The 26,618-nt window shown below is 40.2% G+C and overlaps 1 protein-coding gene across 3 annotated transcripts in view; it reads left to right on the forward strand.

The window, feature by feature from the left end:
- The first annotated feature begins 9,529 nt into the window (after positions 1–9,529).
- ankrd26 (ankyrin repeat domain containing 26) overlaps positions 9,530–26,618 on the forward strand; it is a 30,566-nt gene continuing 13,477 nt past the window's right edge. The window contains exons 1-23 of one of the 3 annotated variants that reach the window (XM_030425589.1): positions 9,530–9,678; positions 10,764–11,052; positions 12,014–12,128; positions 12,274–12,447; positions 12,941–13,047; positions 13,155–13,292; positions 13,564–13,724; positions 13,852–13,878; positions 14,731–14,767; positions 14,850–14,919; positions 15,000–15,051; positions 15,146–15,342; positions 21,405–21,594; positions 21,882–21,943; positions 22,028–22,127; positions 22,401–22,505; positions 23,000–23,067; positions 23,157–23,220; positions 23,322–23,366; positions 23,828–24,085; positions 24,188–24,289; positions 24,378–24,448; positions 24,877–25,758. In XM_030425589.1, coding sequence (XP_030281449.1) covers positions 10,853–11,052; positions 12,014–12,128; positions 12,274–12,447; positions 12,941–13,047; positions 13,155–13,292; positions 13,564–13,724; positions 13,852–13,878; positions 14,731–14,767; positions 14,850–14,919; positions 15,000–15,051; positions 15,146–15,342; positions 21,405–21,594; positions 21,882–21,943; positions 22,028–22,127; positions 22,401–22,505; positions 23,000–23,067; positions 23,157–23,220; positions 23,322–23,366; positions 23,828–24,085; positions 24,188–24,289; positions 24,378–24,448; positions 24,877–25,758 — 3,225 coding nt within the window. In that variant the 5' untranslated portion in view covers positions 9,530–9,678; positions 10,764–10,852. Of the gene's footprint in view, positions 9,679–10,041; positions 10,455–10,763; positions 11,053–12,013; positions 12,129–12,273; positions 12,448–12,940; positions 13,048–13,154; positions 13,293–13,563; positions 13,725–13,851; positions 13,879–14,730; positions 14,768–14,849; positions 14,920–14,999; positions 15,052–15,145; positions 15,343–21,404; positions 21,595–21,881; positions 21,944–22,027; positions 22,128–22,400; positions 22,506–22,999; positions 23,068–23,156; positions 23,221–23,321; positions 23,367–23,827; positions 24,086–24,187; positions 24,290–24,377; positions 24,449–24,876; positions 25,759–26,618 lie in introns of those variants that run through there. The other 2 variants (XM_030425590.1, XM_030425591.1) reach the window with 2 other exon arrangements.

Here is a 26,618-nt window from a genome sequence, read left to right on the forward strand (position 1 = left end):
AAAGAAAAAAGTCTGTCCATTAGATCAGATTGAACCTTTTCACTTCATGAAAGGAATATTGTTTTAGACTCAACCAAGAAGCCTACTTAATGTCATAGAAAAGCAAACCATAGATGTTGTGACTCGCGCACACGTGGGTTCAGACATCTGCACCAATATAGCTGTCTTTGCTCGTGTTACTATTTCCTGCCTTTTCCTACTTCACTCATGCAGGCTACCAAGCTTCTGTCAGGTCTGCATAATGTTTTTCTTACAATGAAAATGATCGTGTTGCTGCTTTTAATTTGGCTACCACTCTTCCCCAGCCACTGGAGAGGAATAAAACTGATCAAAGATAAACAGAAAGCGAGTCATATTCCATTTTAAAAATGACATGTTCAGCATAAGACTGGATATTTCTGTTCTGCAAAGATGACTGACATGCTAATTTCGAGGCACGGTGGTCCATAGCACTCCCATGTAAAATCAACAGGCTTTAAAATTGCTGCTCACTATCTGCACTTCTGTAGATTCCTGTAACCATATGGCACGTGCAGAGCCTCGGCTGCAAAATAGATTCTTCTCAGGTGGCAAATGTAGGAAGTTATGGTTCAGTGTGTGTTTGTGTCTAGTTGTTATGGTGATGGTGTTGTGATTTGTATTAAATCTACATCAGAGACAGCTCAGAAACTAAACGGCCTACTACAGAATAATTTCCTGTATCTGTGTGTTGGTTTCTTCACATGCTACTGGCAGGAGTCAGTTCATACCAAATCCAAGAAGTAAGTGTGAGCACAGATTATGACTGATTAAACTAAACATTGAGCCCATTTCTTTTAGAATGTTATGTTTTCCGATCAGTTATATTGGCAAGATTGTATTATGCTGAGCTGAAGTCAACAAACAGCATTCTGATTGTTATTTTAGGGGTTGTGTGACGACTCAGTGGAAGGCAGTCGATATGTTATCTTCTGTGGATCTGTTATAAAACATGTCACTGTGTCTTGCATGTATATTTTCATTTGTCCTGCAAATATCAGTGTAACACTCTTCAACACATGGTTTTAATGTGTTAACTGAGATATTCCACATTAATACATTCAAAAAAATCTTTCTCAGTGGCCCCAAAGTCCCAGAGTGGCTGCATGTAACTGGGTTTTGGTATATTCATGAATTGCAAATGTGAAATTTGAGACATGTGTCGGGATTCAGTCTTAGGTCTGCACCGCAAGGTTAAATTAGTGGCTGTTCTGGAGCTTTCAACCATAGCACATCATCTTCATCAGCAGATGGGAGTTTGCCAAATTGTCATTATGGTCAAAAATTAACTTTGAACTTCAGCTTTTTGAACCCCAACATGGACAAGATTAACATCTACAATTTCATGAATAATGGGCAAGATCCATCTGCTGTTGAAGATCATGCAACATGATAAAAAGCTCCAAACGAGCTCCTCTACGGTCCTTGAGTTGAGATTATTTTTGGCAAATGCTGTTTCCAATGACAAAAATAACTTTGATCTCTTCTTGATTTAGTTTAAGTGATGCTCACTTCATTCACTTTGCCTATTCCAAAATAAAGACATGTTTAATCAAATTACCACAACTGTTACAGAGGTCCTGTGACCAGGAGCTGCTAATTATGGATTTCTATGTGCACTGTACACTGTGTACTTAATTCAAACTGGGAGGCAACAGGACACATAAACAAAGCACAGTGGACAACAGATTGGTGTTGCGTGTGGCAAATAGGGGCCTTGTAGCACATGTTAACCCAGTGTGCCCTGTGCTCCTATTAACTCGGCAATCTTAGAATGATTGGTTGCACAAATGTTGTAACCGATTAAAAGTTGTGTTGCAAGAAGACGGACTCTAAAACAACAAAGCATAGTTCAGGTCAGGATATTCCCAGATGGAATTGCCTGGAAGAGTTTCAAAGTGTTTGTTTGTGTCTCTTGATTCTGCAGGCGATTCCTCATACCACCCAACGCAGCTGCCACTGGATGTTATCAACACTCTTTGGACAGCTTGCTGAAGCCCGGCGAGATAGCTCAGCAACACGTGTTGTAAACACAATTAGTCATCTCAGCATGAAACCATTTCAGCTTAGCCAGCATGACCTATTCAGCGTCCAACCTGTCACTGCATCGGTGTCACTCAATGCGTGCTTTCACTAATCGCTAATCAGTTTGCTATTATTCAAAAGGTCTCATCTCATCACATGTAATCATGAAATCAAAATAGAGATTGCCCATGGTTTAAAGCTCAGGCGGCCTTTGAGTCACAGAGTTGTCTACCCAGCTCTTGGTGTTCAACCTCAAACACTGCAGATTCAAGCTCGTAGCTTTAGCTGTTATGAAATATTGAATTAAATGTATCAAGTTACTCAAGGAACATATTTGTTCTTGAATTCTTGTTCTTAAAACACATTTCACACTAAGTTATATTGGTCACCCTTCACATTTCATATGCTGATTGAACTCAATCCAATTATTTAGATTAATTCCAAATGTGCGTACACAGTGTTACACGAATAGGAATGTTTTTGGATGAAAAGCATGTGTTTGTTTGCGGTGATAATTGTCTTATTCAGCAAACTTATCTTTGGAATTCAGTAGGCAAGTTTGAATGTCTTAAGCTCCGAGTTCTCAGGCAAGAGAGAAATGCAGCCCTGCCTGACGAGATAGCTCTGCTGACACCTGTTTCAGTAATCCAAGCATGTTTGCCTGAATGTATGGAAGTTTTGAGCAACACTATATTCATTTGGTGACAATTATATGCAGCATAATGTTTATGGAGCATATGGCAAGTCTGCAAGCATTTAGTTGTTTGTTAATATCCCAGACATGTTTGATTTAGTTATACAGCAATTGAGAATTCACCACACTACCTGCTGTCTTTGTCCTCAATGTATTGAGCTGTGTGATTTTTAATCCTGTCATTCTCCATTTTTCTATCGACAAAGAGAAACCTGACTGAGTTGTCCATCTAGAAGCTGCCCATTCCCAAGAAATATTGAATATGGTGAATATGTTTCATATCATGATTAAATATTACAGTAGACATGAGTATGAGCCACCCAATGTTTGACTTGTGATCTTGCAAATACGCTCCAAGTGTTGACTTAATTTAGTCTTCAGTGGAAGAAGACAGACTTAGTAGAGCACAGTGAGGGCTTGATCACACCTAGTGAGTTGTTACTTTCCTAGTCAACACTGGAATGGATAAATGAGTCAACTCGCAAAATGGTATCCAAAATTCTGCCCTGATGCTGTGGCCACAGGTTTTACAAATACAAATATAATTTCTCATAGGCGCATGCAATCGGCAGGTTATGTGCGTTAATCACACTTTCCAGGGATGAAAGTTAGCAGAGCAAAGTTCATTGGGTCAAAGTAAAGATTTTTTAAATTGAAGTTAAATTGTGAGAATTTACAGCATAACCTTCATTTATTTGAGAAGATAATGTTACGTTATTGAGAAAAATGAAGAAAAAAGGTGTTTGCTTAAGTTAAAAATTCAAGATAAGAAACATAAAGACCTTCAATGTTTTGTTTTGTTTTTCAAAGCAACATTATATAGAAATTGGCATCTTGTTTGATTTGACGCCCCTCACAGTTTCTGCGTGCAAGTCCCAGGTTTGTAACAAGTTGTCAGACGTGATGTAGGTGCTAACTACAAACAAAACTACGTCATAACAATATTATGTGAAACTTGAATTGTGAAGTAAACATGTAAGTAACGCTGTGATCCGACCCTCTCACATGTTACATAGTGCAGGAACAAGTGATGGGGCCTGAATGGCTGAGACAGAGACACCATTCACCCTGTTACAAGACACTGTACAATCAAAATCATTTTGAAGCTGTTATTTTAAGGTAAAAACATAACGTTGATTTAAAGGAATTCAAATTGTAACTGCAATTGAAGCACTGTGAAAGTTAAAAGTGGCAAGTATAAAAAGAAAATGCTTGAAGGTGTTCAAGGGTCAGTTGAAGTTCAAGCACAACATTTAGGAACATCAGAATTCAAATATCAGTTAAACAGCAACACAAATTGGAAGTGACAGTTAAAGTGCTCAAACTGACAGTACAAGTTTGAGCTCAAGTAACCCTTGTAGTAAAGGGGCTGAAGGCAATATGAAATATTGATTTTTATAGAACAAAACTACGTCATAACATTTTTTTATTTATTTTTTTACCACAAAGCTTAATTAGCCATGATCAGGTGTTGATTCAAAAAGTGGTGAGTGTTGTGACTATAACCCCTCATGTATAGTTGCTGTATACACAACCAGATCACTTATGATCGGGCAAACTTAACATTTGCGTTGGGTTGCTCACCTCGGACTCTACTGCATCGACCTGACAAGTGTCCTGCATGTCAAAGAGGAGCATTTTCACAATTCTAAAGAAAAATATTGATGTCACTGCTTCTGCGTGAAACACTGCTCTAATTCTGGAACCACGGTGTGACCTGCAGATGAATCTTTGCCCTGTGTTTCACCACACATCATACACACGAGTATTCATAGTATATCCTTCCATGCATTCTTGGGGTCAGGGGGAGAGTAATAACAGACAATTTGTGGAAGGGGATATTTCTACATGCGCTTCCTTAAAGCTTGCCCTATCCGGAGCTAAAAATGAAGCCACTAAAGCCACTTGAGTTTTTTAATTACTGCTAAAAGCTCTTTTAAACTAACATCATAACATCAGCTCCCCCACTACAAACAGAAGATGGTGCAGATAAGGGACATCATTGGCTTCCTGCTTTAACTGCCTCAGACCAAAAGGCAACTCCCTGGGAATATTGTGCCCCCCTTTCAATTCCCAACTTCCAGTTTAATGTTGGTTAGATCATGTGACTTACAAAAACATTTTCTGGTTTCAAACTGTGGAAACTTTCATCCACATATCAGGGGAGACATAACAAATATTAGATATCGATTTTTATTGGTATACTCACATACACTAATTGTAAGATGTGTTTATGGATAATCTACCACCATTCTAAGTAAAAACAACCCCAAGTCTCTCTTTCCTGCATCGCTTCACCGTGTGCTTGTGAATCACTGAAAAGGTTACTGATTCTGAAGACAAACGTTAATGTTGTTTTTTCTCCCCCCGGTGCCTCATACCCACCATTAACACTAACACCTTTCACAGCCGTTGTAGAGGGGCCATTTGCTGGCTGTCAGTCACTTTGGTGTTGATTAGCTTCTTGTGAGAAAAAGCAGAGTGAGGCAGTGCTAAGCTCCATCACTGCGGCAGTGCTTTCAGAGGAAAATGCTTGTGTGCCCCTGTAATGTAAAAAGAATGGAACTGCATCATCGAGCTGTTCCTTTATAAACACAATGAGATAAATGGAACTTTTTCAGCATTTCAACAGAAACGGAGCTGCTGCTTGTGAAAAACTTTTTATTTTGATCACCAAATACTAAAAATATACGTTAATGTATAAACAGAGCTTTTTACACCATGGTGTAAGTGGGATAATGTCCTTTGAGGTTTCCATTATTAGAAATTAATGGACTCCATGGAGGTAACTGCCCTCTGCGTCTACATGTTGTCCATTAATTTCCTGATAATGGACAAGCCTACAGGCATTATCCCACTTATATCATATAGATACAGTCAATGATGCTGAAGTGTTCTTATTTACGATTTTACATATTATTTTTGTCAAGAAAAAGTGTGTATATTGTAATTTTTGTATGCTGATCTGTTCTGTGAACATGATATCTACTGCATGTATGTACACCTGTTGTTCTTCCTGAAGTTTCTCCTTTGTTTTACCCTTTTTGTAGGGATTTTCGTTTTTGCCTTATCTGAATTGAGGGTTTAAGGAAAGAGAGTTTTCTATGCTGCTTCAGATTGTTAAGCCCCTTGAGGCAAATTGTGATAAATAAACTTGACTTGACTTATGTTTGAGTTTATTGGCTCAAGTAAATCACTGTACTGTATGTACCATAATTTGGAATGGTTGTAACTACAATATGACTTTGAGTGACAACATAAATCACATTACAGATAAGTTTTATGAAGAACCTGGATTCAACTTTCTTGACTGTTAGAATTAAGATGTTTTTTATGTCTCTTATAAACCAGGAGGGGATGGGAATGTTAATAAAACTGTGGGAATACATAAAGCATCCTGAAGAGCAGAGAGGCAGACATTAAAGAGGATTGTGAACTCTATAGTCCTCTATGACGGAGTGTCCAAGATATTCAATGGAATTATAGAGGATGAGACTACAGGCTCATGTTGTCGAGTGACATATTGAAGACAGTGATAAGATGAAGCTTTCAGTCATTCACATTATTTCTTATCTCCTTTTTCTGCCTAGGTATTAGAAGTATTACAAGATGTTTGTATGGAAGGCATGACTGCAAGTTCTTGTTTTCATAATATATGTTTGATACATTCTATCTGGTCTTCTTTAAAAATGGATGATGATGGTATTGCTGTAATTTTCTTGATTTCAAGACTGAATTAGATAAGCCTTCAAATTTGAAGCTCAATTTTTCTCCAACAGATTGAACTTTAGCTCAAGACTTTAAAATCACACACCTTCAACAACGGTAGACCAGACACGAAAGGACACCAGAGGGTGATGGCTGGTTGGTTTTGAAACAAGTATTCTCCAATTTGAGAAGATAGCTAGTGATTAAGGATGAGAAGCTGGAGAAGGGAAAAAAAGGTTAGTGTACCTACTGTTCAAGATTCAATTTAAGGTGGAGAGAGAAGAGACACAGAGATGTGACAATAATGTGCTTCTGTGTGTGTTTGTGTGTGTTTGTGCGTGTGTTTTAGTCTTCCATCAAGAATAATAACGGTGAGCACAAAACCACAGGAGAATAAGTGCAGTCATTCTACAATGTCTTCATGATCCACCTGCAGCACATTTTGAGGCATGTAATTGGTCCGAGCAGAGAACAAGTGATTAATCAAACAAGAGTGTAACATGAACAATGTAACCACTCTGTAGACTCTGTCCAATTTCTTTTGTGACAAAGATTGAGGTCTTAGAAAACACACTGTATTACACCAAAACATGGCGTTTGCAGGAGTATCCAGTATAGATTTTATTGTTTTGTGTCTTAGAATTTCCCCTCTGTAACTCCTACAAGATGTTCCTTTGAAAAAAAAATATGAGTACCAAGTTATTCACTTAAATGCCATACTTACTAAGCTCTAAAAGAATACATGATTGATGGACTAAGGTGTGCAGTAGGGTTTAACTATGAATGCATGCTTTCTGTTGGAGGTAGCTGCTGCTTTCATAACCTGTGAGTCAATATTTGATAGCGCTCTCTCACCCAAACACTCTGATTTATAGATGGATTTGGAGGGATTTACTGTAGAGTCGAGCCTTTGTATATGACATCACGAATAACTTATCACAACATATAATGTCAGAACCAATGCCATAAAAGGTCTCAATGAATCCAATCATTCGCCTGTCGGTTGAGTCAATTAGATCATAATTATGACAGACGCAGGCCTGCATATCTGTTTGGGACTGGATGATTTGCAGCAGTCTCCCTGGATCATATGAGACAATGCAAATCAAAGGAATTTTTATGTCTGAATATTTTTTTTTTCAAAAGCAGTTTCTTTTCACATATTTATAATGTGTTGAGTAAATGCTTGATTGTGTTTTGAAGCCCAGTACCATATAACTAAACAGCATGATGACACTTCCAAAAATGATTTGTGGGGGTAAAATTGAATTAATATATTTTGCTATTCTCACCATTTAATTGGATGTCTTGTTTAATATGCCTGGCATTTTGACAGTTTGTTGTCACAAAGATTGCCTAACGCGTCACATACGGCACCTGGCATTTGGACTGAATTATGACTCATTGATTCCTGGCTCAAAAATATCCCAGATTCCAGCAACTGCAGACATCAGAGGCATGGATTGTTATGGTGACTCCAGATATTGCCTCTCATTAAGAGGGTTGTTTATCATAATACGCCCACAGTTTTCCTCAACAGTTTTTAATGTCATAAGGTACAAGGTGTTTAAGTGCAACATCCAATTTTAGATGTCTATTTGTAAGTGGTTAAGATTTAGTGAGTATATGTCAGACGACCAAAATATAAATCTATTTATTTTCTCCAAAAGTGACAAATGAGTTGTTGTTGTTTTTTTTTTTTGCATTATCTTTTATCAGTGAGAAACATCTTATCTACCTAAACAGTATGTGGAAATTGTAAATTTGCTTAATTTAAAGCTCTCTCAATTTCCTTCCTTACGAGGACGCAACATTGCTTGAGCTACTCCATGATGTTAAACTACTAACGATGCTGTTAGAACATGTTCGCAGCACAAAGCAATTTCGAGCAGCTCTGCTCTAGTGGAGGTGAAAGAACTCTGTGCCAATTTAATGATAGGCATCTCAGTGCTCTGTAAAAAAAAAAGAAAAAAACAAAATCTACAGTAATTCTAATTAACATGTATTATTATAAGACGGCTGAACAAAGCCACTCAGGGATGGACTTTGATTATACATTTTACTGTAGTTAATGGCTGCAGTTTTCAACCTTTCTTTAAATAACTGGACATGTACAACAGCCACATTACCATCTAGCTGCATTCATCCTGTAGGGGGTGTAAATATGGTCACTGACGGACATGCAAAGAGAGAGGAAATAATTCCTTGCATTCTAAAATCAATATGATAACAAATCATTGAATAAGAATCTAATTAATTCATCAATATTTTTCTATAAACAGATGAAACTGAAATGAATGATTTGATTGTCTGAAAACAGTTATACTTCTGTGATCACACAGTTTAAAAGGCAGAGCCACAAAACTGGATCCCTGTCCTGGATCTCTTCTATGCAGTGTTGTAAAATGTAACAGAAAGGTCACACTTGGGTAAATCCAGTTAAATATTACTTTGGTAAAGGTGAGCATCACCCATATTGATAAAGTTAATGTAAGTAGCTGCTTTAGATGTACTTAAGTGTCAAAAGTAATTATTTGGCAATAAATGTACTGAAAGTTGTGAAATTGTGGAGGGTATAATATAAATCACTTGGAAGGCCTAAATGAAAGCAACCTAATAGGGGAAGGCCCTGAGCCTTCTTTATTTATTTAATTCTACACACCTCTCAGTTGATACCACGCCCCACAGATCAGGGCCAAAACTCTGAAACTAAATAAAATAAAATATTTAAATTGAAAAGATGATCTGAAGGTGAAATTAATAAAATCTGAAACAAAAAAGAGAGAGAGATTTGAATGCGTAAAAAAAATAGTACAAATCTGAAAAACATAAAATCTACAACTGAAAAAAATAAGACCTAAATATTTTCATTTATATATTTATATTATTCTTTCATGTATTTATTATAAATGTACTGCACTGTAATTCTCAAGATCTTTTTGGAACTACGGATCATTTAGTGCTGCCATCCATGTGATCTTAAAGCAAATGTCTCCATCGAGTGGTAAACTTCTGCCAATACAGAAGGCTTCATCTCCACACAACCATTCTGGGCTGAAGCTTGTAAACCAACCTTTATCACGCACCGAAGCCTATTGGTCAGTGAAGGCAGTGGTTACCTCGAAATCATTTCTGATTGGTTTGTTGGAAATTCCAACAGCCAGCACTTTAATCTGAGCAGACGCCAGTTAGCTTTAGCTGTTCCATAGTGTTCTGACTCCGACAATCAACAGGTGAGGTTAAAGTTAATATGCTGTAGTTTACATGTAATTACACGCATGCTTACGTGCATTTGAGTATAATGACCACATATACCTTCTTTGTATCCTAGCTTTAGATAGCTCCAATCTCGGCTTTGATTTTTAGCGTTTGCTAACTAGCATCGATTTAGCGGGGTTAAGTTTGTTTCAATTAGGTTAGCGTTGGCCAACGACAAACATGGTTGAATCGAAACTGAGTCTTGCACAGAAGCTTTGCACTTCAAGCGCAGCAGCGATTATTTCTGCTGTGCTCGGCTCTGCCACAAGTCCGGTTTAAATGTGGCGGTTTGCATCATTTGCGAAGTGACGACGTGGGAGGCGCAGCACGGAGCCAACTAAAGCTAACGTTGCGGAGGGCAACAGATAAACCTGAATATAAGCATCCGTCTTTTACGCTGACAAAAGCTTAAGTTTCGTTTGACATGTAACGTTAACAGCAGTTAACTGTCGTTGGGTGTTTTGAATATTAACACTACAAAAGAGTGGGTTGTAAATTAAATTAATTCTCAACATTAGCAAGCTGAATAAGCATTAGCGGTTACGTTAGCATACCATTTGTACAACCAGTTACCATGGTAACAAGCCAGAAGATATAACGCTAACTACGTTCGTATTAACACCGCTAGCCAGTTGGTAACGTTACTAGGTCGCTCCTGTGCATCGTAATCACATCAAAATCGATGTGAAAATGAGCATGTTTTGTCAAGCCCGGGTGGTTCACGAGGTTTTAGAGGACGCCCTGGTGTAAGGTAACGTTATAGTCAAGAAAATAAGGGTACGCGTAGCTTATTTAGCCTTTACTTTAACGCCACTGTTAGCATGACAGCTGTGTTTTACCGTCACCTACTGTGAAGTGAATAAATATTAAACGTCAAATGTATTGCCTGCCTATAAATGAGGTTAATTATTATGTCATTTTAAATACTAGATAGATCTACCTCACTTTATATTGCTGTGACTATTGGTGGTACTTCGTCATATCGTACATGAAGCAACACCGCAGTGTCCTCTGCACGGTTTTCACAGGCTTCTAATCGGCTTTGTACGTCTAATTTAAGGGATGGGAGAGCCGCCTGTGGTGATCCTCCGGCACCAGACGAGTGGCAGGTAGTGACGGTGCAAAGGCAATGTTGTGCTGCCGTGTACAATGAAGAAGATATTCAGCTTCACTAAGAAAAAAAAGAACCCGTCCAGCACCCCCGACAACGGGAGTGTGCTTTCTGTTGGCTATGAACTAAAAGACAAAGACCTCGGGAAGGTTCACAAAGCTGCCTCGGCGGGTGATTTGGCAAAGTTGAAGCAGCTTGCTAAAAAGAATGACATCAATCAACTTGACAAGGAGAACAGGTGAGTGAGATAAAGTCAGATCCATGAACATGTTTGCCTTTGCTGCAGCCAGTGCTGTGTACTGTGTACCTTAGAAATGCAGTCTACATGAATAGTTTGATAAAATGTCATGACTCATGCGTCCAATAAACTAATAAAGAACTTCTCTTTGTTCATTGTTTCATCAGTATATGCATTAGAGCCTTCATCAGAAGACAAGATGGACTCTTGATTAATGAAATATATAATACATTTTATTTTAACATAATCCATCCAACATTCTCCCCCAAAGATGATTGCATTTGTGATTGATATCCTTAATTCCAGTACTTTTGAAATAACAAAGAACTCTTGAAAAGTGTTTTTCCATTGCGAGGAATATAATGATAATGTGGCAGCTCCAAGGTATTCTTATAGTAAGTACTCTGTGCAGTATTGAATTTGTTTGTGTAGTCAAGCTGGGTTGGGGTGATAAAACAAGTTCAAGAACTTTAACTGTTAGCAGCAAACTGCCAGCTGTTTAAAGCACCAAATTAAATGTACATGACAAACCTTTGTTTTCTACTTATATTACAGGGCGGTATTTAGTTACCCTGTACAATTACCACGTGTCAGAGGTGACTGAGCATGTGGAGTACTTGAGGCAATTTACGTAATGGCTTGTAATAAGAAAAATGCTAGGAGTTGTTAATTGTAAAACATTGTAAAACATGCTTGTTTTTAAATGGAAAATTTGTATAGTAACGTAAATTTCAAGCGATTGGTAATTATTGTAGCGTAGTAATGATGAACATGATTAAAGAAGAGTCCTTGCAAATGAAAGCTGTGTTTGAAACATCACTAATATACAGCATAGTATGTCAGGCCATGTAATGCTGTAATCTAATGTTGAAATCAACAAGATGTTTGGCCAAGGTTAAAAAGAAGTTGTACAAGGAAAAGAATACATGCAAATGTCAAACTCTCTCTTTTGGTGCTACAGAACCGCTCTTCATATTGCCTGCGCCAGTGGACATGTTGAGTTGGTGCAGTTCCTCCTTGAGAGCAAAGCCAAGCTTAACCTATGTGACAATCAAAACCGATCCGCCTTAATGAAGGTAATCCTGGATGATGAGACTCCAGCACAGTGATTTTTAATTTCATGTTGTACATTGTGGGAATTATAATGGTCAACTTTCCTCATAAGTTGTTTCAAGATCTGTTTAAGCCTCCTCATTCATTTCAATTTCTCCACTATACCAGGCCGTGGAGTGCCAGCATGAGCGATGTGTGAGCATACTGCTGGAGAATCATGCTGAGCCTAACCTGGTGGACATCAATGGCAATACAGCCCTACATTTAGCAGCAAACATCCCGTCCATTTCCACTGCTGTCTTGCTGCTGCAGCATGACGCTGACGTCAATGCACAAAATAAGGTGATTCTCTCTTCTTTTTTTTTTCCAATCACATAGCTAGTTTCATAGCTTTAGACCAAACATCAAGGTGGCCATAATACAGACCTAGTACAATGTTAGCACATGTATTTGAATTGTGAGCACATCCAGCAAACATGTTAGCAGTTGGACGACATTTGACATACCACTGTATGTTAATGATAGATATATATAACAGTCTTAATTGAAATGAGCAACTGTGGCTAATAGGAGAGTATCTCTTAAATTCTGGTTGTTTTAAACCATGAATGGTATTGCTCAACAGGCATATCAAAATATAACAGACATGTCCTTATATTATCTTACATTTTACGCTTTAACTAATATGTCTCTGGCTCCAATAAACATGTTGTAAACGAAGAAGGATTTAAAACATATATAATATTAGAATGCCTCTTATTATATTTGATATTTGGCCTGCAAGGTATTTATATTCTGATCACACATGTGCTTGTTGTTTGTGGTTCAATTTTAGGAGGCATTCACTCCGTTGACTGTAGCAGTCCGTGAGGACCACATCGAGATGGCTGAGTTTCTTCTCAAGGAGGGCGCTGATGTAAATTTTTTGGACCAAGATCAAAGGTCAGTACTAAACGATGTCACATTTGTGATGCACCTCTAATATTCTTAATGTTGCTGAATTCGTTGTTTACTTTTGGTCTTGTTTCTGTCATTGATCTTACCTGCAGGTCCCCATTAATGATTGCTGCTGGAAATGGACAAATCGGTATGTTGCGGCTGCTGTTGCGGTACAACGCAGATATCGCACTAAAAGATACCAAAGGATGGTCAGCAGATGACTACGCAGTGATGAATGGGCATCATCCGTGAGTGGTGCTTCTTTTCTGTGCACTTACGTTCCTAGACTGGCATGTCCTCACTAATTTATGCATTTCTGGTGTTTGAGCAGAGCAAAGAACTGAATCAATTTTAAATAACCAAACGCCACATCATTTTTTTTTTTATTAAAAAAATATTGTTTTGGAAGTTTATTGTATTCATTAGCTTTTTCTGCTTGTATATTCTCACAAAATATCTGTACACCTGAAATTCCAGAAGCAAGCCTATGACATTTGAAATGTCTTGACTCTCTTGCAGTTGTTCCCTCCTGATCATTGAGCACAGTACCCAGAGGAACGATGGGCAATCTCTATCACAGCAAGGTCCAAGCAAAAAGAAGAAAAAAACCCTGTTGGGCAGTCCTTCCCAAGATGTTGAAGCAGGCTTCTCTTTGGGAGGACCGGCCACTGATAAAGATGGTAAGGATATAGTTTTTCATCACATAATAAAGGAGAAAAGCGGAGAGGCTATTATTATGATGTCAATTCATTATTGACTCTGATTATTTCATTTGTTCCTCATGCATTACCTCTTGACTGGATCTAGAGCACGGAGCAAATGAAGCAGGGGGAGGTATTACTTTGCATAGATGAGCTTTGTTAGCAAAATCAGTTAAAAAGCTGTCTGCTTGTTGCCTTTAGAGACCAATAACAGTTGCTGTGAATGGATACTTTGCAAACTCCTATTTTCAGGAAGTTTTTTATGTCATTTGAAATTGTAGTGCTTTGTGTTTACTGCTTTTTCAGATGTAGATGCTTTCAAAATCTCGCTATTAATTAATATTTTAAATAATAAATGACAGGTACCTTCTTAGGGCTGAACGATTATTCGATTTCAAATTGAAATTACAATTTGAAACAACGTGATTATCAAATTGCAGAGGCTGCAATTAATTTTGCTCATTATTATTACTGTATTTAACTTCATTGCAGAATGTGCAACATGTAGATGCTCCTCCCACAGCCTGAAACATTTCAGCATCAGAAATTGTTTACAGAAATGTGTTGTTATTCTATTATTGGAATTTATTTGTTATTTGTATTATCATTACTTTATTTGTATAACTTAAGCCACAACTTTTGTGACAATTGTGTGTGATTGTTATACGTTCTGCTGCAATTAAAAAAATAATAAGAAAAACTTGCAGCAATTCATATCTTCATATAGATCAGTTCATATTTTGATGGTATATCAGTTTGGCAATGTTCCTTCACATGTTTTAAATCTATTACACAGTGAATATTAAACTGAAGTTTGAATAACAAAACAAAAAATTGCAAATAGAGTCGCAATATCGTTCAGAAAAAAACACAATTTGATTTTTTTCCCAAAATCATTCAGCCCTAGTACCTTTTTTAAAATGTTGTCAAATAAGACTGAAGAGTTGTTGATCAGCTGAAAACAAGTTCCTCTGCTTTGTTACAGATTTTGAAGACAATTCTCAGTCAGAGTCAATAAGTCGGTAAGCACTAGTTTCTTCTTCCGTCTGCAACTTACAATTACGTTTGGTTTCCAGGCTCAAACAATTCTTCTTTCTTCCTCAGGGTTTCAAAAAGTGCTGCTGATGATTGGCCTTCATCAGAAGAAGATGATGAGTCAATTTTAGTCGAAAAGGTCGGTGACACTTTTTGTCCTTGTGAAGCGTTTTTTACCCTGATTTTTTTCAGGCCTTTAATTGATATGCTGTTTTACAGAAACCACAGAAGGTAAACCTAAGGAAAATGATTGCATCTAAAAGGGGAGAAGGTACTGAGATCCTTTTAACCGTATTTACCTGTTTGTGACCCTCCATAGTTTTGTGTTTTTTTGTTAGTAATTGTTTCCCCCTGCCTGCCTTTAGCTTCTGCATTGCCTGACAGAACCTTGAGCAGTACAGAATCTGAGCCAGAGACTGAGAATAGAGTCCGGAGAATCCCATCCCTCCCAAAGAGTTTACCAGCCAGCAAAGCTCCGCAGCACCCAGTAGATCCTTCTCCCAATCCCTTCCTATCCAAAGTACCCCAGATGACTTCTACCCCTCTTCCAGGCTACAGAAAGGTAAAACATTTGTGTTTAAGTTTTTTCACTTTCATAACATCTTTCTCTACTTTTATTTTTCTTCCTAATGCTTTAAACAAGCTGACAGTGCAGCTGAGCAGCCCTCAAGTAGCAAAGCAAGATCAGGCTCTCACGAGGGAAGCCCAGAAGCTGAGGACTCTGAGGAGGATGAAGAAGACGAAGAAGAGGAGGAGGAGGAGGAGGAGGAGGAGGAGGAGGAAGAAGAAGAGGATGATGATGATGATGATGAGGACGATGAGGGAGAGGAGGAGGATGAAGATGACGAGGAGGATGATGAAGATGATGAGGAGGAAAGTGAAGAGGAGGATGGGGAAGAGGATGAAGAAGAGAATGATTGTGAGGAGGAAGACAATGACAACTCTTTGGCTTCTGTCAAGGTCAACACTGCTGAATTTGAAGATGTACAAAAACCCTCTCTTACTGGTGCCCTTAAGATTATTGACAGTGCTGATGCTGAAAACATACCTGGCACTGACAATAATGACACTAGTCCTGGTATTGTAGCTGAGAATGTAGATGCCACAGAGAAAAATGTCAATGCAGAGACTTCAAACGATGACACTGATTGCCAAGCTGAAACAACAAGTTATGCCATCCCAGTGACATTAGATGTAGAAGATGATTGTGTCGTGTCAGCCGTTAGGGTAGAATCAAAATTTTCTGATGAAGATGACAGCCTTGGGAAGGAATGCATATTAGCAAGTTCAGCAAGAGGCCACACACCATCCAGACATCAGACAAAAACTGGTTCACCTACGGAGGTAAAAGAGGAAGAGTTTGAAAAACAAATGGAAGAGGATGATGACAGTTCCTGGAGCAATAAACAAAACAGTGGTGATACGGTGTGGAATGACACAGATGATGAAGATGATCAAATTAGGGGATTTGGTCGCAGCACAGTACTTGCTAATCGACCAAATGTGCCTATAGATGGATCAGAAAATAAAGACGATTTGTCTGATGCTGAAGGTGATGCTGAATCAAACAAAGAAGGGAAACACAGATCCTCATGGGGCTCCTCATTAGAAGACAGTGATACTGACCTCCCTGAAAAAGAGGAGACACTTGATCAGAAAAGTGATATTCAAGCATCAGATTTACAACAAGAAGCAGCAACACTACAACCAAATGAAGACCACCCAGATGATTCATGGGATTCTTCATCACCGTTGGTAAAATCTCCAAAATGTGTCTCATCACAGACACTAATAGACAAGCCCATTTCCTCTCCTCAGTCCAAAACCAGACCAGGAAAATCAACAGTAGATGAATCAGAGTGGGATTCTTCATCTCAAAATAATGACCAAAATGATAATGGGTCCTTTACTAAACAGGAAGCGCTGCAACCAGTATCTAAAACAAATATTGGAACAGCCAACCAGACTGGAGAGCAGCAGTGTCCTGATGTGTCATGGGAAGATCAAGAAAGTATTGATAAAGAGTCAATTGACCCCTTGCCTGCTGTGTCGCCAGTGCCTGAGGATGACAAAATAACCCAAAAGCAATCACTTGATAACAATGATGTTGAATCAATTGGTCAGTCATCACAAGTGAAAGGAACGTTGGACTCAGAAAATGAGAATGATGATGATAATAGTTGGGATGATGAAGATGATAGTGATGAGTCAGAAAAGCAGAAGACAATGGGAAAAGATGACATCCTGAAGACCCATTCCACCCCCACCAATTCCCTGTCACCAAAAGTGAAACCACCAAGTGCTGTAGACAAGAAGTTGGAGAAAGAGGCTGAAGTAGATGATATTGAGGGAGATAAAGTCAATCAAATTGAAGAGTCTCCAGAGGATAATGGGATGGAGGATGAAAAGCTGGTGGGTGGTAAGAAAGGTGATCCTAGCAAAGATGATAATTCAAGTGAAGATTCTGACAGCCAGGATGAAAAGCTACAGTATGATTTTGCCAGAGCCACAGTCAAAGTGTCCGATCTGGGGGAGGATTCTGGTCACACTCGTGATAGACTACTGTGTGGAGGCAACAAGCTAGACGATGAACATGAGGCAAGATTAACTGCATATGTTCATTTAGAAAATAGAACTGCTGCTGTTCCACAAACATCAGGTGACCACAATGATGAACCAATAAGAGAAAATACTTTGTCAAGCCCTCCCACCAAAGATGACGTCACTGCTGGTCAATGCTGTGATTCAGATGAAAACATGTCATCTGATGAAGTGTTACCTCAGACTGACATTGATGATGTTGATCTAGACTCACCGGATGAAGCAGAGAGCATAGGCATGAAAAGTAAAGGGCTCAGAAACACTGAAGAGGCTGTCATTAAGGTAAAATAGGAGTACATCGGGTAGTTTTTAGTTGTAGCGTAGCAGTTTTCTGTAAGATAGTATAGCCTCTTAAAGCATTCGCCATACTTTCTTCATCTTTCATTTAGGGCTGGGCGATATGGCCCAAAAATGTAGTCTCTGATTTTTACACACGAAACTCAATTAACGATAAATAGATTTTTTTTCCTTCTTAAAAACGAACTACAAATGACAAAGAAATTATTAAAAGCATTGATTTTATTGTAATGCTTTATTGTAAACAAAATTGCCCTGCATTTTAAACAGTGCACCTTTAAACTCACTTAAAAAAGTGTGTCCCGAGTAAACATCACATGTTGGTAGATGTACAGGACATGAGGTGTTTGATTGCTGTCTATTTTACACATTTTTGGCCAGGAAGATGAACCTGTCTCCTACAACTGGCTTGAGGCCCCGTTGTGGCTTTGTAGCACAAACCTGGGGTCGAAGGTTTTCAGCATGTGGGTGAACCCCAGCCTTTCCGCTGTATATACGGGCACCATATCTTCAGCAATATGCAACGTGACTACATCCATAACAGCTGCCCACCGGAACCCTTTCTTCTCATATGGGACACAATGATTAAATGATTCCGCTAATGTTGTCTGCTTTATAGCGGGTGTTTGTGGGCTACCGCGGTCTTGTACATCTTGTGGTGAACAACAAGTGTCCCACTGTGATGCAGGTGTCTGTTTGAGATGCTGAAATAAATGGGTTGATCCGCTGCCTTTACCGCAACAGCCTTTAAACAAACTTTGCAGCAGACCATGGTTTGTTTGAGGTCTGACTCTACAGAACCAAACTACTATTATCGCCCAGCCCTACTTTCATTTTTCCATATGCTTGTTCAGGAAAACAAACTCCCTCAAACTGTCCATTTCACTTGCAATTAAGTCGGATAACCTGATGAAGGTCTAAGTATCATAATGGTTATTTTCAGATAAGTGCAAGTACACTATAAGTACAAGTACATGATCATCAGGTGAATACCAAGACATTGTTGTCAATGCATTTAACTGCAAGTGAAGTCGACAGTGTGCGGGAGTCTTTTTCCAGATTTTGTCGACCTTCTGTCTTCTCCTACACACCTGTCGATCTTAAAGTCCGTGTAAACCAAAATCAGCCATTTTCTTCTAAACACATTAAACGGGTCATAAATGTGTTTACTTAAAACATGTAAAAGCCATTCGGCCATGTAGAATTTAATTTTGGAGCTAGGCTCACAAACAGTTTTTCAACATTTCTGTGTTCAGGATTTAATGGGCGGGTCAGAAATCATGCAAATCATGGCCGCGTTACGTAACGCGGCCATATGATTTGCATAAACCCCTCCCTGCTGCGGAAGTGGTATAAATACGTTCAGCGCATCGGCTGCAGCGGTTCTCCCACTCACTCTCCAGTTTCGGTTTGCATTGCTTACAATAGTTTGCAGCTAGCTAACCAGCCAACCAGTCAGCTAACCAGCCATGTCTCCTCCACATCGCTCTGCATCTTTCCTGGATGCCACAGTGTGCAGGGTGACTGCGCTGTTAGCTTATTTAAGTTTCCTTCGGATGAAACGTAAGGAAACGGGGGAGTCCATTGACGCTGGTCAACTCCGTCCCGGCCTGCATCCTCTCCTCCGCCAACGAGGAGATGTGACCGCTGCTGACCGCCGCTGACACTCTCCGTCCCGCTGACGGTGGGTCCCACCGGCATGATGTGGCCGCGCCATCCCGCTAACGGCGGGTCCCACCAGCATGATGTGGCCGCCGCGCCGCAGCATGCCCTCCGTCCCGCTGACGGCGGGTCCCACCGGCATGATGTGGCCACCGCGCCGCAGCCGGCCCTCCGTCCCGCTAACGGCGGGTCCCACCGGCATGATGTGGCCGCGCCGCAGCCGACCCTCTCAGTCCTGCTGACGGCGGGTCCCACCGGCTTGATGTGGCCGCGCCGCAGCCGACCCTCTCAGTCCTGCTGACGGCGGGTCCCACCGGCTTGATGTGGCCGCGCCGCAGCCGACCCTCCGTCCTGCTGTCGGCGGGTCCCACCGGCTTGATGTGGCCGCGCCGCAGCCGACCCTCCGTCCCGCTGACGGCGGGTCCCACCGGCTTGATGTGGCCGCGCCGCAGCCGGCCCTCCGTCCTGCTGTCGGCGGGTCCCACCGGCTTGATGTGGCCGCGCCGCAGCCGACCCTCCGTCCCGCTGACGGCGGGTCCCACCGGCTTGATGTGGCCGCGCCGCAGCCGGCCCTCCGTCCCGCTGACGGCAGGTCCCACCGGCATGATGTGACCGCGCCGCCGCTGACCCTCTCCGTCCCGCTGACGGCGGGTCCCACCGGCAGTATGTGGCGGTAGTATCAGGGCCGCATTATTGGTGAGCCGTCCCAGTGTGAACGGATAATCCGGAGGCGCGGAGCGAGGGCGTGTCGGTCTGACAGTCTAACTGCACAGGTCCTTCACTCAACTAAATACAGAGAAATGTTCCACAAAGCAACGTTACATGACCGAACAAAAGTAACGTAGTAACTATAACTGTCTTTAGCAACTTATATGAGGAAAACACATCCCACAGCTGTATGTGGAGAAGCGTCTGTCCTCCTGTCCGTCCCCTCCCTGTCCTCCCGACTCTTCCTCACATTTCTGCTCACAAAACAGCGTCTGTCACGCTTGTCACAAGAGTGTTTAACTCACCGAGTGTTTGACGAAAATAAATCACCGCGACCGCCAGCCCTCCTGACCGAGACTTAAGGAAACTGTCCCCCAGAAAACAGCCTCCGTCCCCGCGAGTGACAGAGTCAGACAGCGTCCTGTTTACTGATGGTGATTATGTATAATTATGTAATTTAGTGCGAAAAACTTCACTCCGTCACTCTCCAGGATGTTTAGTGGGTCAGGATCTCAATCAATACACGTTATAACAGCATCTATATGATTATAAACTGTCCGCGGGTTTAGATAGACAAGGGGAACACCTGGGGAACACCTGGGGAGACACCGACGTCATTAACATGACGTGTAGCCCCCGCCGCATGGGCGTGGTTCCAGCGCCTCTAACTGACACACCCCCAGCGTTTCACAGCAGAAAGAAGTGCTTGTTTTTCCATGATTTAGAGACCTAATTTTATATACTTAACAATTTTTTTAATCTTTCAAATTTGGCTCAGTGGTCAATGATACATGTTTCTTTGGTGTGACAAACTCATAACACAATTTTTCTGCCGCTTTACACGGACTTTAAGGTGTGCAAAAGCTGCTCTCTCCATATGCTTGTAATCACAAGCACTTTTCTGTTCATTACAGAAGATATGTAGACACATGTGCAAGTCAAAATACGTTTTAAAGTACATGATTATGAGAGAGCAGTAGGAGTGTAACGGTACACAGAAGTCATTGTTTTGGACTGAGATTGGTCCAAATTCTGTCAATGGGGGAAAAAAAAGAAGAAAAATCCCAGATGTATTTGAGCCGTGTTTGTTTCCATTTATTTTGAAATTACAGTCTGTTTCCTTGGTGTCAACTTAGTTCCATCTGGCATAGTTGGTATAGCCTGTAAGGCATTAAGAATTAAAACGTGAAGATGTACTCTCATATAGGTCATATTTTTAGGTTCACTTATTAACAAATCTGTGTGCTGCTGTCAAATATCTGTCAGCAGGTTCAGTGTCCACTCATTACTGTTAAACAAAGCTGACATTCACAAATACCTTAACCCTGAGTAAACAATTTATTTCATTTTTAACAGAAAGAAGGTTCCACTGGGGATGAGGATGATGACGATGACAAAGAGGATGAGGAGGAGGAAGAGGAGGAGGAGGAGGAGGAAGAAGAAGGAGACATCTCAGATGAAAATTATCAACCTGAAGAGAGTGGAGAGTCCATCAATGCCTCCTCACCTGCTCCTGAGACAGAGGTCTCTAAAGATAAGAAAAGAGGTGAGGAGCAAGTCATTTCTAATACATGTTCTAAACATGTAATGAACATTTGCATCCTTAGCCATGAAATGTTTACAACACTACAGCCTTAACTTGTATTGTATAAACGTGGTCTTCATCCATTGACAATAACAGCGCAGACAACATTTCACTCATTGTGATGCATCAAGAAACTTTTTGAAATCAAATCAAACTGACTCTACTGCTCCTATACAAGACATGCTGTATCCCTTTGTACCTACTAGTCCAACCCTATCAGTGTAATTAAGCTACATCTGTTGAATCAGATTTCCTGTCTGAGCTGGGCCTAGAAAAGGGAGAGGAAGAGCTGGATTCTTGGGACTCTGAGGTAGAGTAAATACATATGTTGAAATACTGTGTAGGATTAGATATTTGCCATACAAATTCTCACAAACTGATTTTTTCCTTTCAGTCCCACTCTGATAACCCCAATGTGCCAGGTGAAGAGAAACAAAGCTTACATACTCAGAATGAAGGAGAGATGTCCACTGTTGAAGAAGGGAGTAAAGAAAGTAGGTCCTTCCCTTTTTTTGTTTTTTGTTTTTTCTTTTAAAGCAATCAATCCATTCCAGGCACCATTTCATGCTGCAGAAACATTGTTATGTTGCTTAATTATAATGAGAAAATTGCTTTACTGTGTTAATGCATGCAATAATTCTGACTGTGCATAATGGTTCTGACTTTCTGTTTTCAGTCTAAATATGTTTTACAATGTGCAATGCAATATAATTTCCACTGATCACAACAGTCTTTCCAACAACATGTTGCATTTTTTTTTTTTGTAGACTTGTTTTATATTCCCTCTTTTTTAAGAGGGCATGGAGACAATAGGATGACAGTGCTAGAGCCTCGGAGGAGTGTAGGCAGGCCGAGATGCAGCCAGGGAAAGGGTATGACTGTCTTGACTCATAGGTCACAGATCATAGGAAGAGCATGTTGACCATACCAGAGGCCTGGCCATCACCCCATGATTACCACAAAGGAATGCATGCAGCATACACTGCTTCATCCTGTCTGCTACCATTGAACCCCATTTCCCAAAACCTGGGACTTAGTAGTTCTTCTAGGCTTGCTTGGTTCCAGCAGTTTGGGCTCAAATAATATTGATAAGTGAATAGAGCACTTATCAGCTTTCTTAGCTGATGCTGAACTTCCCAATCCAATAAAACCAGTTCCAATTAAACCAGATTGGCAAATCCAAATGCTTGTCTAATGCCTAACCGTGTATCTTCATGCTGATTAACCATGAGCTCATTTGCATGGGAATGCTTCTTGCAATGTTCCGGCAAACTCATCCAACTTCACCAGAGTTTTGTTGTGTTTTTTTACAGAAGAACTTAATTGTGTTGTCTCAAACATGACAGACATGTCTTGTCTCTTGTAGTTGGACACAACAGTAGCGCTGATAATGAAGGAGAACGCGTTGATCAAAATGATCCTGTGCAGAAAGAGGTGGGTTGTGCAACTAAATTACCGGTACATAAAAGGTCAAATATTTGTCATCTGTTGGGATCAAATAACAATGGTTTTCTTTCTGCCAGACTGAGAAGGTAAAATGGGAACCACTTTTGAGTAAACTTGAAGGTGACAAAGATCGAAAGACAGGTAAATAAAGTAATCATAAGCATCCTGTTGGTTTTAAGTTAAATCATTTATTTAAAGAAGGACTGTTTAACTTAACATGGTGCTGTGTTTCTCTTTAACAGACCTAATGGAAGAGCTTGGTCTGGGTGATGTCGATGATCTTGAAGGTAAGATGAGCTAATGAATTCTCCCAAAAGATTTTTCAGTCTCTTCCTAAATCTAATGCACATGCATCCTTTATAGGGCCACTGTTGATAATTATCTGATGTCGATACATTAACACCCAGTATCAGTGTCGTGAAAGCTTTTTTTTTTTTTATATTCAAGCACTGTGTTGTTGTTTTTTTCTTTTTTTTTCTTTAAGCTTTTGAACAAAGTTGTTTATCTGTAATGCATGCAACACTGACTTTTACTACCATTTGTATGTTTCTATCATCACACTTTTTGAAGCTCAAAAAGCAGGTCAGTAAAAATAAACTAGCTGATTAAATGAAGCAAACTTGATAAACCAGTAGCTGTAGTTTCTCCTTTGAAAGTGGTTATTCTAGAGTGAACTCACATCCTACCCTCAGCAACTCTGTGTCATAATTTGTTCACTGACCTACAGCTGATTGTGTTCATAACCCAGATGCATCAGACTGGGACTCGGCCAGTACCACCAGTAAAAGAACCCTGCCTGGCCGCAGAATGGCCTCTCCTGGACTTGAGGAGTTCCCAGAATGCTCCAATCCATCTATTAAAGAGCAGGATGAAGATATTGATTTGGCAACTACCCTGACACCTCAGAGGAGCAGTGAAAAGCTGTCAAGCACACCCCCTCAACCTGTGCCACATCCCCAACCTCGAGCAAGGAAGATGGTGCTTCAGAAACCAGAAAGTGAAGAAGGTAAGGCATATTAAACCCTTCCACGATGTTTATTTAACATTAAGTGAAACAAACAAGATGATGGCAGCATTTTCTCATTCTTTTTGGCTTTCTCTCATTTAGAATCAGATTGGGAACCAGATAAATTGGAGTCTTCTTCTAATACAGCCAAAATGGACATCCAGATACAAAATATAACTGAGATTCAAACACCGGTTAGAACAGGTAACGCTCACTGTTATGCTTAAGAATGCCTCCAGGTATTTGTGTTCACATGCCCTGTGCTCTGAATAAAAGCTCTCTGTCTCCTTAGGTTCCCCTGATATCTCACCAATGGAGGGGCACAGTAAAAGTAATGTAGAACCTGACAAGCAGCAACAAGAGGTGAGAAATCCCCAGAATATACCGTGTCTGCTAAATCCATTCCCCCATTTTTATTTGTCCCAGACACATCATCACTCATATTAACAAGGAAATTAAAATGAGGTATCAACTCATATCTGTTGGTAAATGTGCATATTTCAGGAGTTAAAAAAGCAGTCAAATTTGATTTACATGATCTACTTTGTGATGTTGCCTGTCAAGATTTTCAGGATCTGTGGTTTCCATTTTAACCCTGTCATGTTAAATAAGTCTTTTCTATAATTAACTGTAATTTGGTAACATTTTAAGAAGGGGTATTAGAATCCAACGTTGAAATGCCTCCGTGTTTGTTCAAATATTGTGTATTTTAATTTAAGTCCAAATGTGGTTTTTGCATTTTTGTTTGTCTGTTTTGTGTTTTCCTGTATTGTCCATCCATGCCATCAAAGGAGAAAGATGATGCAGATGATACTTGTGAGTTAGATCTGAATAACCCACGCTCATCTGGCCATGTGGGCTCTGACATTGGAGAAGAGCACAGTGATTTTAGAGATCAACCCAGTCCTGAAGAACAAGGTGAAGCGGGTGATAAAATCCCATGGGAGAAACGGTATGAGAAGCTCTGGGTAGAGGTAGAGAAAAGGGAGGTGAAATCCACCTTCAGGAACGTTGCTGGCGAATTAAAAGAGAAATTTGGAGAATTGCTTAAATCACAATGTCCTGCAGAAGATGTCACAGAACAAGAACATGCCATGGCTGAATCTACTTCTGCAGAAGAGTCAAGTGGTGAAGAAGAAGAAGGTGAAGTCATTGTGCGCCCCATGGCCAGAGCGAGGAGCACTGTCCTTCTCACCATACCTGAGCAGAGGGAGTCTGGTCTGGAAGACTCTGCGACAGAATCAACTGACAAGTCTGTATGTGAGGACAGGATGGAGATCTTTGAGAGTCCAGCTAGTGAGAGCAGCATGTGTCGAGAGCCAGATCTACTCACTGATGAGGAGTGCAGGACTCCGTCACCCCAACTCACCACAGGACAGAGAGATGGCAGCATAGTTCATGTTAGCACAGCTTTGACTCATGATTACACCATACCTGTGTCAGATGTTGGCACATTCTTAAAAGAGGAGGCCAAACCAGGACCACATCTACACCATATCTGTAAGGTCAACACAGCTAATCTTGATGAAGCGCATAAGAACCACGCAAGTTCAGAAGGGGATCCTGAGGAATCCATCATGTCTCACCCCCCTTCGCTAAGCAGACGTTCAGCATCTCTCCCAGGTGTTTCTGATGAGGAGCTGGAAGAGGACATGGAAAGGTTTAAACTTGAGGTAGGGATGCTGAAGGTTATCTTCCTGGATTTGGAGAAAGAAAAGGCCCAACTCCAGAAAGAGGTAGAGGATGGCCGCCCCTCCCATAGTCGCCTAGACCGCCTCTCTTTCTCTTCGTTTCATCCATGTTCTTCATGTCTTCTAATCAGCCGTTTCAAAAGGCCTTAACTGGCCGTCATCTTTCATTTCTTTTATGTTAAATGTTTATTTTCTATGTCTTTATTTGTTTTCTTTCGGTTGGAATTTTCTAAGTTGTCTAAGTTGGTTTTGCATGTTTTTGTTTCAGTTTAACTAACCGTAAAGATTTGCAGAATATAATTTGTTGAAGATTTTTTGCACTGCAATCAAAAAAACGGGTTAGAAAATTCATTGTTTTTGTTTTTTGTCATTCTTGGACGTACTTCTCAAAACTGAACAATGTTCAGTCCTGTGTGTTCTTTAGTAGGGACTTATACTTCATCATGCATGGACTTGCTGCATGTCTCTTTTACGTTGAGTTCTGTTTCGTAAACCCTCTCTTTTTAGGCGATGTGGTGTGAAGATTGTTTTAATAATAGCCTTCTTTGCCCTAAAAAGAAGTGCTGTTGTGATGACGTGTCAACTGTTGGATGTTTTTTTCTTGAAATGCATGCTGTCTCAGTCTTTACACATGCACTTATTTTATAAGAAGGTTGACATCCAAGGGGTGAATAGACTTATTTATTTTTGGCCAGCCAGTCAGAAGAAAGAATAGAAAAAATATTTATTTTGTGTAGTCATTTTGACAGTTTGACAGTTAAATTCATAGAGAGAACAACTAATATCTATAACTGGCAGTGAAAAGGCGGCGTATATTACATACAGTATTAATTGCTTTGATG

Source organism: Sparus aurata, chromosome 8, assembly GCF_900880675.1.
Source record: "Sparus aurata chromosome 8, fSpaAur1.1, whole genome shotgun sequence".
NCBI lineage: Eukaryota > Metazoa > Chordata > Actinopteri > Spariformes > Sparidae > Sparus > Sparus aurata.